Source organism: Marmota flaviventris, chromosome 13 (genome assembly GCF_047511675.1).
Source record: "Marmota flaviventris isolate mMarFla1 chromosome 13, mMarFla1.hap1, whole genome shotgun sequence".
Taxonomy (NCBI): domain Eukaryota; kingdom Metazoa; phylum Chordata; class Mammalia; order Rodentia; family Sciuridae; genus Marmota; species Marmota flaviventris.
In genome coordinates this window covers 53,221,047-53,233,394 of record NC_092510.1, presented here as the reverse complement: position 1 = coordinate 53,233,394, position 12,348 = coordinate 53,221,047, and the positions used below count along the sequence as shown (strand labels likewise).

Here is a 12,348-nt window from a genome sequence, read left to right as displayed (position 1 = left end):
AATGGCCAAGATGATGCAAAAAGACTGCCTGTCTCCAACAAAGAGTGCAGACCAATCCTCATCATTGCTTCCATCATTGCCAGACATTTTTACGACCATAGTGCAAAGCAAACAATTTATGTTCTCCCCATTCTTTGACCTTTGGGTTCAAATATAAGCTGGTTGCCTTATCTGTAGGATGGGTTTGAAAGTACTTTCTTTACATGATTATTGTGAGGGTTCACTGAAATGTTTTTCAAACAACAGGTCTAGTGTTTGCCACCTTTAGACACAACACGTGACAGCTCTTATTAATGCTGTTCTTGCTCTGCATGGGATGTATCTAGGCACTCAACAGCTACTTCTTGTTTTTTTTTTTTTTCCTGGCATAACTTTTAGATTCACAATTCATTTAAACACAGGCCTAAAACAAACCTGGGTTTGATTTCATTTCAACTTCATAATGCAATTATTGTAATCCAAACATGTGTTAAGTCCTTCTGAAATAAGCAAACACTCCTTTTTTCCAAGTAAGTCTAATTATATGCTCAAATACATATATGAATTTAAGATATCAAAGAGGAATATAATGCATTTACCAAATGGGTAGAAAAACAATCTATTCCTGTGTAGGCTAGTATTACTCAAGTATAATGAGATCATACTTCCATATGAAAATATCAAAAAAAGTAATGTGTACTGGTAATTTGCTTTATGATGCAATTTACTGGGGAAATAACACACACTTTAAAAAAATCACAAAGAAGGAAAGACGAGACAAACTAATGATGTATATAAGTAACACATCCCATATGGAAAAAATGAGACACCTTTTATAAATTGCTTGCTTTACAAGACATAAAGCACACCTAAACATTCTGCTCTTTATATTCTTCAGTACAGCTAAAACTTATAGTCTACTCATGCTTAAACTTTCACTTGCCTTTAAGTTTCTACAAAAAACTGAAAATATATTCCAATTTACAAGGCAGCATTATAATTTTTAGCTACAATGATGCAAATTATTAAGATACAGGAATGCATAAAATATTTAATCACTGTCTGTCTACTCTATCTGATGAATCTTCCTAGACCTTTTCAATCTTACCAAATGGCTTGCTTCCTTTCTTCAAAATTATAGTGCAGATCAAATTTGTCAGACTCAAAGCAGAACAAAATATTCCTTCCCCATCAATGAAGCAATACAACCTATATTCTGGTTGCATTTTTACCTTGTTCCCTTCTTGCCTTGTTACCATCTGAGGAAGTTCTGGCATGTCATAAATGTGACAAGGAGAGCTACAATCACGTTTGTTTGGAATCAGTGTGTGCAAATTTTGGAATCCAACCTTCAGATGAGGTTTACTAAACTGCCTGCCCAGAACACTCTGGTTTAAAAAAAATGTGCATTGCTATTAATATTTTGAGTGTAGATTGTTTTTGGACAGTAAATGTTCATTTTCTGCCCATAAAACCAAGCATGAGTCACAACGGAACATTTACTTTGAGTCAAAAATGTAGTATGTGCTGATGTTCGAGAACAGAGCATCTTATCACTATTGACTGTAGAAATTAACCGTACAGAAAGTCATCATTTTTTTTCTTCTTCAAAAGAAGATCTGAGATCAAAGGCTATAATCCTCAATTCATAGATACTTGAATTAACTTTTATCCATAAATAATGTGCAGTAATTAAGAGCTCTAATCTGGGTTGGCTGCACAGAGGGCTCTCACTCCCTCTTTCACCTGGTTCCCTAGGACATGTGTACAGAGGAAAAATAATCCGTAGAAGGCACTGGAGGGAAGCCCCTCACAGCCTATCCTTCAAAAAATTCCAGGAACAGCACAGTGAGTGAGTTTGATTTCAGGACATCTATTATCCAAATTCCAAACATTTATATAGTCCTCAGCTCACAGATTCTATGCAGTATATCCCAAAGTTTGTGTCTCAGTAACAAAATTATGATATACCTGTAACTAATTCCTGTAAGTTTTGTAGACTTTATTCAGCTTGGGAAGTTGGAATTAAAGTTTTGGAAGGAGTTGGGGTACTTCTTCTATCATGTAAATTATTTTACCTGGAATTTTAAGATGAACACACACACACACACACACACACACACACCACCCCAACAGCACCCAGACTAAATGGCTATAGCAACATATTGAAATGAAAAGGCATTTACCAGGAGCAGGAAAGCCAGAAGGAGGAGCGGTATGCCAGGAGTTGCCCGACGGCAGCATTCCATGCTTGGATCCTTGCCGGAATCTGAATCGGACACTGAATAAGCTGCTAAGTGCTCTTCTGCCTGCTGTCACATCCAGTCCTGGTGCTAACACTCCAGCCCTGCCTATCAGCTTCCATCAGCCCCGCTCACATTTCCTGACCGAGGGGTGGGTGGGTGGATGGGTGGGGGGTAAGCTGAATGGAATCTCTCTCGGAGCAGGCAGCCAGCCAATCAGGCTCCTGCTAATCAGACATGCTGAATAACAAAGCCAGGGGGACAGAGAAAGTGTAACAGTGTGAGTAAAAAAGGGGGAAAAGGACGAAAAAGAAAGGAGAGCGAGCAGCAGAGCGAGAAGAGAAATGCCAGAGGTGCAGAAGTACACAAGACGAAGCAAAGCACTGGGCTTTTCCCTAACCTGGTCAGTTCTCTGTGAGATGTGTTTCTGTTTGCCATTTGCCTGTGCTGATGTCTGCTGCTTTGTAAAGTACAGTAGCTCCCTGTGTCCGTGTATTGTTCCATTCAGGAGAGAAACTTAATCCCTGTCAATATATAACATATGCCATAAAGGGAGAGAACCATAGTCAAAAACTGACTTAATGTGCCCTTTAAACGTATTCGGGACAACTGCTTTCTTCCTCTTCATAAGGTTCCTCTTTATTTTCCCCTTTGACTAGAAAAAGGAATACTGTAGAAGTTCATGAAAATTCCTCACTAACCCTAACAGTGGCATAAGTTATTTTGTGTATTAAGGACTTGATGGTGGGGAGACGGGACAAGTTGCTTCTTTGTAAAGTGACAATTTGAAACATCCAAGGTTTACTGATTCTAAAGGCACAATTAGAAATTGAGAACCCCTGGTTTAAAAGAAGCCTTGAACAAAGACTCCAGACTGAGTGGGGCTGAAATTTGGGGTTGAGAAACTGCCTGGTTTTGACACCTTGCCAACTCTCAACTATCTGCTTCCCAGGGGGAGGGAAAGAAAAGATGAATTAAATCCTCAATTAATCCCCAAACCTTGTAACCAAGAGTTACAGTCTCCTCTTCACCTGACTCACATTCTTTTTCGGAGCTGCTATACTGCAGAAAAGGATAAACCTTTGTTGACCACTAGTCCAGGAGGGCCAGAGGGCTGGACAGGTTGACTCGGAGGTGCAGCCCAGCCCTGGAGGAAGTACTTATGTGCGTCAAAGAGACAAGGCAGCAAAGAGAAGCTCAGCAATCTTCAGAGGCCACTTAATCTACCAACAAGCAAGGTTCAACCCTACTGGAGGAGATTATTAGTTTTAGGAAAGTGTTAAGTGTCAAATAAGGACATACTTCCTCTTATCTGCTAGGGAAATTATTGAGTTTTGAGAGAATGAATAGCAAACCCAGCCATACATTTTCATAGTGTATTACCAGGAGGCTTTTCTTTACAGATCTGATAGACCAGAAATACATGTGGTGGAGGTAGAAAGCACTTAATGTTCTTTCCTTTCATTATTAAAAAATACTGATGAGAGGTCTGAAACACAAATATGGAAAACCTGATCTAGCCATCACAGACATGTGAATACAGGCAGGTCTGCCAATACACATACCTGCAGTGTTGCTTTGCGAAAAGGTAAAGAAAAGCAGGTTGTTCAACTTCAGCTACTTACTTCATATGGTATATCAATTAACAAGGGAGAAGCTTTAAAACTCCCACTGTTAACCTGTCACAAAAGTCAAGGGCAATCAAGGATTCAATTTTCTCCTCACTACCAAATATATTGAACTAGGAAAATGATAGTACAGATTCACACACACACACAAAGAGGTCCTATTTTTGAAATAGGCTTTTCCCTTTCAGAAAGATTATTTTTACTAATCTCTCGAAAACTAGCTAATTCTCATAGGCTAAAGGGTATTTACAAGTAGATGTGAAAATACTGGATTGCTATCTGAAATCCTCATCACAGTAAAAAAAGTATTTTGACTGAAATGAACTTTTAGTCTGAGACTATGTTATCTGTTCATTTGCGTCAGATGTAGGAGAAGGAATGGTAGCATTAGCATGTTAATGATAAGGCATCTTTTGTGGAGGGGAAAAAAATGGTATGGTCAGAAAATAACTGGTAGGCACATGTACGCTAGATTCTTCTGCTTTGGAAATCAATACCATCTTCTGAGTTTTGCTGGGCATGCCAATTTATAGCAAGATGGTCCCTTCAATGAAGTCCTCAAATAATATACTATTTTAAAGTCAAGGCCTCTATCATTGGTTGAACACCTAGAGGAGGCCGACCCCAGTATATGCTTCTGGTCTCTCTGCCCACCACATCATCTTTTCTGTTGGGAGAATCTGGAGGAACTTGCAAAACCAATTGCAAAGGTCCAGAGTTAACACAGTGCAGGAAAATTCTAAGTTTACTTAAAACTCTAGAAAAAGGAGAAACAAATCAAGTTGGATAAGAGTGATGGGGAATGTTTTTAAGATGAGCTCATTTTGATACTTTCCAAAGTATATGTGATATTGTTAAGGTTTATGATTTTTGCATGTACAATCTCGCTTGACATTTTTGACTAGTTGATGCAGTTGGTTATGTGCCAGTGCCTTTTTATATATGTGAAACTGAGGCTCAGCGAAGAGACTTACCTAAGGCCTCACTGGCTAAAACTGGACTTTGTACCAGGGTCTTCTGACTCCGACCACTCTGATCTCATATTCACATATATACATCTATATATTTGTACATACATGCAGATTCAGGTGTTGGCTGTCTGGCCAAAGGGAGGTGTGTTGGAAGGGGCTGGTAACAGCACAGGCAGAGGAGTAGAAGGCAGCCTACCAGGCTTTACCATGAGTATATATTACCTGATGATGGAAAGTAGCTTATTTTAGCCTACAGCGTCTCTGTCTCCCAAGTTTGTCATTTCTGAGACATTTTTCAGTGCCAAGGGAAAAATAACATAAAACCCTAGGTAATCTAGACCCATACTAACAGCCGCCTGGGAAAAGCCCCTTAAGGCATGTGAGCAGGGCGTTGGCCCAGTTCCTTTTTTCCTCTTCAGGTATCTAAATTAAAGCCGTCTGCAAGTGTCTGTGGAGCAGCAGCCGCAGCAGCAGCAGAAGCTGCCGCAGCCATAATCCTGGTTCCCGGCTCCACGCACAATATATTAGGTGAAATGAAAGCAGCAGCAAGAGCTAGTGTCAGGGCTGTCTGAAGCATCATTCCAAATGGTATGGATTTAACAATACTTAATTTAAAAAACACCAGCTTGGACAGCAGCAAGCTGTTAACATTCAGTGTGCTTTATGGCAGGAAAGAGTGAGCTCAACTTTCGGAATTTCTCTCCCTGGGGAGAATGCCTTACAAGTTTTGCTCCAAAGCCACCTGTCTCTTCCTTGAGGTTGAGCCTCTTTGGCCCTTCAGTTATAGGAACTGGTGTAAAGGGGACAGAGAGTCTCCTGGAAAGAGCTCAGGAGCTCTGGAGAGCTGGGGAGGGCCTACCTCTATAGGGAGGTGGCAATGGCAGTAGGTGAACCTTGCTTTCTTCATGGGGACCTGGTGAAATTCTGTGCTGTCTCTGGCTAATTTTGAAATTCAAATGGAGAGAAATGATGGAAGAGTGTATAAGAAAAAGCACAGGAAGAAGACTGCTGTTCTTAGGGGCAGAATTGGAATTTGAACACAACTCTAACATTCCAATTCACCAGGATCCTCTCTCTTTTTTTTTTTCCCTTTCTTTTTCTTCTTTTTAGATATATGTGACAGTAGAGTATATTTTGACATATTATATATACATGGTGGATAACTTCTTGTGGTTGTACATGATATGAAATTATACTGATTGTATATTCATATATGAACATAGGAAAGTTATATCTGACTCATTCTGCTCTTTCCTATTCCCATCCCCTCCTTCCCTTCATTCCCCTTTGTCTCTTAACAGCAAAGCCACCAGAGCACTCATTATAATTCTCAAACTGTCTTTTGCACATGATCAAACGTGATATGTGCAGTAACTCTTTGCCTCAATTTTCTGACCAGGGAACAGGTGTTCCTTAGATAGTAGTTTCATTAAAGTTACTTACTAGCAGGTGGGACTTTTGGGAATCGATCAAAGGCTGCTTGGCTTTTCCTAGATCACTATCTTAGGAACTGGCCAAAAAATAGCTCTATTTATTGAGAGTCTCCATGTGTCAGGCACTGTTTTAAGTACTTTATATTTATCACTTCATGTAAACCTTCAACAATTCTATAGAGTAGGTAAACCTATTATCTGTATGTAGGTGTTATTTATGGTGGATTAGCAGTCAACATTCATCTCAACCAGGGCCTCCCTGACATGCAGAGGCCAGAAACCCCAATACTACATTTCCAGACTCCCTTGCAGCTAAGGTACTGGATGGGATTTAGATTTGGCTCCTCTGAAGCACTGTTTGGAAAGAGGAAGCGATGCAGAGTCCACACTTTGCTCTCTGCATGTGAAAATCTGTAGAGCAATGTGGTTTATCTATATCCATACTTTGTGGGCATTGAGAAGCCAGAATGAGATGTGCATTTTATTACTTGGATTGGAGAAGGTGGGTATGGCTGCCGCAGCCCTTGCACTTCTATTTGACCCTGGCATTCAGCAGGTAACTTTCTGAGTGGAGAAGAGGCAGGAGTCCCCATGGTGGTCTATTTCTGCCAAGCACCATGGGACTCTTCAGAAAGCTCACTTTTCGAGTTTTTTTCCTGTGGCAATTTAAATATTCTCTGCATTATGTAATACCCTGTAATTTATGGCTTTCTGTTTATATTCGCAAGAGTAGATTCTGTTCTCTGCAACAGAATTCTTATTGATACATCCCCTTTAAGAGAGGGAAACACTGAGGCATAAAAAAATTAGACAATCTGTCCAAGATCACATACACAGAGAGAAGAAATATCAAAATATGAGCCCAAGCAATCTGTGCCCAAACCATTAAGCGACCCTGGGTCTGTGGAGCAAAGAGCCACATCAGTTCAGAGTAGGGAAAGGTCACTGATGGTTGGAGAACTCAGGGAGGAGACCCAGATGGAAGAAGTAGAAACTGAAAAATACCTGAGATGTACAGATACTTCTAGAAGTGAAAAGAAACCTAGGAAAGGTTTAGCAAGTGTGGAGAACAGCGGCAGCAGAGAGAAGGCCTAGCATGGGGCTACTGCCGGTGCTCACCCTGCCTCACTTACTGCTGTAGGTCGCTCAGTGGCCAAAGAGCGTGATTTTAAGTTGTTTGCCCCCCTGTCTCCCTCTTTCCTCATAGTGTCCAGCAACTGATATCACTTAGGGCAGGAACTCATCAGCTTTTACAATTTGATCTGATTCATCTGTCACTGCCTGAAGCGCCTGGGTCTTCAATTTACATTTCTTCCTATGGCCTCAAATGCTATTTTCCATGCTCCTCATCCTGTAGGTACTTGGTTAAGATCTGTGACTCCAGGCCACAGCAGAAAAGAATTCTGAAGACTGCTTTGGTATAGTGGAAAGAACTCAGATTTTACAGCCAGACAGTTCAAATTTTAGTAGTTACAACTTATTACCAAGAGGGCTTTCAGGAAATAAATGGCTAAAACTTTCTGAGCCCAAGGATTATTTTGTGGTGGTTGTTTGTTTGTTTGTTTAAAGTTTTTGAGTCATGGGAGTAATACACCATGGCACTGCCGGGCAGTGGAGTCAGAAGTTTGCACAGTGTCTAGCTCAGAGCCTGATACAAAGAGACCAATATAGCACTCCCTAAGTGGTTGGTACATGAATGCTCATGGTACTTGTGTCTCAACTTCTCTGTGTTCTTAAAAATCCTAATAAATTCTGGGGAAAATTACTATCATAATTTAGATTCTGATCCTAGGAGCCCCCTCCCAACAAACAAAATAAAACTCAAAATAAAAAAATAAAAATTGTATTCTCCCAATTCAGAGCCCCAAACTGAATTGGGAGAATACAATTGTTCACCACCCTTAAACCTGGAGCCTTCGTTCTTCCTTTGTCTACATAGCTGGGGTTATGTTATGGATGTCAGAGGTTTGTTATTGAATTAAATTCAACAAACACTAAGTACCTACTGTGTGCAGGACAGATCACTATAGAGAATTTTGACAACAAAGAAACTCTTTTGTAGCCTTTTTTTGACATAAAGAGACTTATCAATGTAATTGCTGAGGCTTGAATTATGGTTGTAATATTCATATACTAAACCCAAGTGTAATATATAAATCCAAGGCCCTTGATTCCTAGTTCTGTGCTATTTCCATGACATCATCCTCCACAGATAAAATAATTATACCAGAGCCAGACAATAAGGTGAAGGGCTGTTAACAGATTTATAGACAATATAGAGAGAGTGGGATTGAAATGCAAAAGCCAAATTCTTCAGCTTGGCATTCAAGGACCTCCCTGATCTGATTCCAATCCCAGGATAATAGAAAGCCATGCACCAGCCCAACTGAAATACCTGATCTCACTCGAATACTCCAGGTACTTGGACTCCTGTGTGTTTGTTCATCCTGGATATCTCTTCTGCCTGGATGGTCCTTCTTCCTATCATGGCCTACTAATGGCTTTTCTACCTTTTAAGATGCAATTAAAATGTCAGTAACTCCACAAAGCCTTCCTCTGCTTTTTTTTTTTTTTAAGCTTTTAGTCATTTTGTTGCTGGAATCTTTTTATATATTTGGATACATTCTTTAGCTATCCCAGATATGAGCCAGTCTTTTAACAGAAAAAAAGTCTTCTTTGTTGTTTTATTAATATTATTCTTAGATGTTTTTATTGGGTAGACGTTTTAAACTTGTCTGCAAGTTATTGATCATTTTTCTGATTTCTTTTACTGCTTTGGTCTCTAAATGTTCCCCCTCTTGCCGCCCCCCCACTGGTGGTAAACATTTTTTTCTATTTTCTAGTTTGGAATTTTAATATTTACTTGCCTAAATAGCAAGTAGTGATTGCTTCTGTTTTGCACCTCTCCAGACAGATTTGCTTCCACACATGTGTAGGTTCTTTTCACATACCACCATTTGTGAGCAGAATCTCAATCTCTCCCTCTCTTTCTCTCTTTCGTTCTTGCTCGCTTTCTCTCTCTCTCTCTCTCTCTCTCTCCTTCAACAAGATTATAAATTCTGTGAGGATAACTATTAAGATTATGAAATCTTGGGCTAGGGTTGTAGCTCAGTTGGTAGAACACTTTCCTAAAATGCGTGAAGCTCAGATCCATCCCTGGCGGCACATAAAAATAAAAGCAAAATAAAATAAAGGTACTGTGTCCATTTAAAACTAAAAAAAAATCTTTAAAAACAGATTATGAAATCTTGTGCCCACACACAGAATAGAGCACAACATCTCACACAAAAAATTGGCATGAGATAAATTGTTAATGTGTGAATTAATTAACATATGATACACCCCCAAAGAAAAAGAAAAGCAATGGGGTAAAAAGTAAACAAAGAATTACAAAAGCAAAGATGAGCTCTGAAAACCAAGAAAAATGTAGATTAAGATTGAAATATAACTTGAATTTCTGGAAAGCAATTAAACCATGGAAAAGCAGAATACTCTTCCTCTGAAATAACATAGATCATTGTGTGATCTTCAATTTAATTCCAGTTACATGTTTGTCATATTTGCTAACACTAACTAGAATAATGATTTTATGTGTAAAAAGATTATGTGATATCACTATTGTAAATACTGTCACAAAGGAGTAGCAGAAACTATCAAGCAATCAAATAATGAAAAAGAACTTGCAAGATTAATTTGCAGTGTAGTTTACCTTTGAAGTCATTTACATTTTTAAATTGACAAAAATTACATATATTTATGATATACAACATGATTTGAAACATACATTTATGTGTATATATAAATATTTATATACAAACATATATATATATTTACACACATACATATATGTGTATACAAACATTGTGAAATGGCTAAATCAAGCTGGTTAACATATTCATTACCTTACATACTTGTGACTGTTTTGCAGAGAGCTTATTTCTTAAATTTCCAGAAAGGACATGGAGTTTGTAGGGAAAACTGGATATTGCATGGTTCCTATTAGAAACTGTGGTGGGCCTTTCTTTTGAAAAAACTTTCATGAAGGAATGTGAAACTTGGTAAGTATGGCAAAAAAAAGGGGTGGGGAAATAAGGTAACAATATAGAGAACTGAATACAAGCCAACAGCAAGACATTTACCAGCTATGTAGGTGTCCTGAGGGACAGATACAGGGTGCAGCTGGAAGAAACTTAGGTAAAAGAATCTAGAGATTTATCTCTTACATGTGCATTTCCTGGAAGTTAAAATCCAAAACTTGTTTCCCAGCACAGAAACTAGCAACTATGGAAAGAATAGAGTTCCAAGGACAAAGTGGAGAAACCCTGATCCCAGGATATGAGTGTAGGATGTTAACCCATCCCAGGAGCCAGTAGGAAGCTGCTTGACAGGATGCAGGTCCCAGACTGGAGGTTTCTTGCACTTGAGGAAGGCAGGCAGGCAGGCAAAAGAGAGCCACATGCTTCATGCCTGCCTGCTCACCTCTTGAGCATTCCTAAGAGGTCCACCACTGGAAGTATGTTCGGATGTGCAAATTAAAGCGGCAGCACAACCACGAGAGGGATGATTTTCCACAGTTTCTTTTAAAGAAGGAAGTGCATCCTTGTGCAAAGGGTCCTAGAGGCCTAGCTTTTGGTTTTGGTTACATTGTCTCTCCTTTGTCCCTCCCACCTCACCTCTTCCTTTGTTCCAATTTTTCTATCACTTGGATTAAGATGGAAATGCTCTTGTCTGACATGGAATGGCCTTGTAAGAATGTTTACTGTGATCATTTGCATTTACTTTTGCTCTCAAAAGCTTGGATTTTAAACTCCAGTCTGCATTTTAGGAAAAAATATTCTTTCAAATAAAATATCTGTGGCAGAAATATTAATGGTCTCCCAATATCTGTTCTTTTTTTTTTTTTTTGGCTTTGTTAACAAACATACATGGCTACCCACCCAGGAAACATTTCTTCTTGGAAGCTGTGTGTGACCATGAGATATAAGTGGAAGAAGTGAATGAAATTCCAGTAATGTCCATCAAGAAAGGGGCATACCCTGCTTCACTCTTTCCTCCTCTTTGTAACTTGAATAATGATGTGAAGGCTGGAGAAGCCATCTTGGCCAGTTTGGAGATATGTATATATGGAATATGCTTGAGACTTTACAAAATTATATAGCTCAGTAATATAAGAACCTCAATGCCAAATTCCCAAAACATAATGGTCAAATACAAAAAGTGTGACTGGCTGGTATCTTTTATTTCTTAAAATCATAAGAGCAATGCTATTATCTGAGTTCCCATCTTTCTTTTGGCTACTAGGCAGCTCAGAACGAAATTTGTGTTCAATAGCCAAATATTTCTTTAGTCTATAGTTTTAAAATCCCCTCACCATTTCTATCTTATAGAAGTTTTATAGTCTGTTTTTCCATATAAATAGTTCAATCTTTTTTGCATCACAGTTTTACTCAAAACAATCTTACAGTTTCTTTGGAAGATGGTGAAGTATAAACATACAAAATAAAACAGTGTAATTATGAAAAGGAAGCTGACCATGATGACCTCTTAAGGAAATGGTGGAATTATAGAGTAATTTCATGGTGATGAAAACATTGTTTTTCTTTATACTCATCATGACTAAACTAGTTTTTTTTTCTTCATACTCATGGTAACTAAAATATTTTACCCAGCATGATTTATGATGGCACTCTTGCCATACACTGATACAAATATTAATATGTTACTTTATTACTTATATGCAAATATACTATTATATTTAGTCCCAAGGATCTTGGGAAAGGGAATTAGAACTGAATTGCAAATCATTATCATCATCAAAACAAAAAACAACAGTGAGCTACTTAAACATTTGGCCTCAAAGGTAGTGAGACTTGTTTGTTCATTTCCAACTTTTGGCACAGATACCCATCATGAAGTAAAGATCTAATAAACATTTAATGAATGCATGAATTTACAAAGCATAAGATCAATTCCTCAAAATTAAACATAGAATCACCATATGATCCAGCAATTCTATTTCTGAGAATAAACCCCAAAGAAATGAAAACAGATGCAAACATATATTTGCACATACATGTTCATAGCAGCATGAGTC

The 12,348-nt window shown here is 38.6% G+C and overlaps 1 protein-coding gene across 1 annotated transcript in view; it reads right to left on the bottom strand.

Moving 5' to 3' along the window:
• Adamtsl1 (ADAMTS like 1) overlaps window positions 1-2,228 on the bottom strand; it is a 369,220-nt gene extending 366,992 nt beyond the window's left edge. The window contains exon 1 of the mRNA XM_027950603.3: window positions 2,166-2,228. Within this exon, the coding sequence (XP_027806404.2) occupies window positions 2,166-2,228 (63 nt within the window). The remainder of the gene's footprint in view (window positions 1-2,165) is intronic.
• Window positions 2,229-12,348: the final 10,120 nt, after the last annotated feature.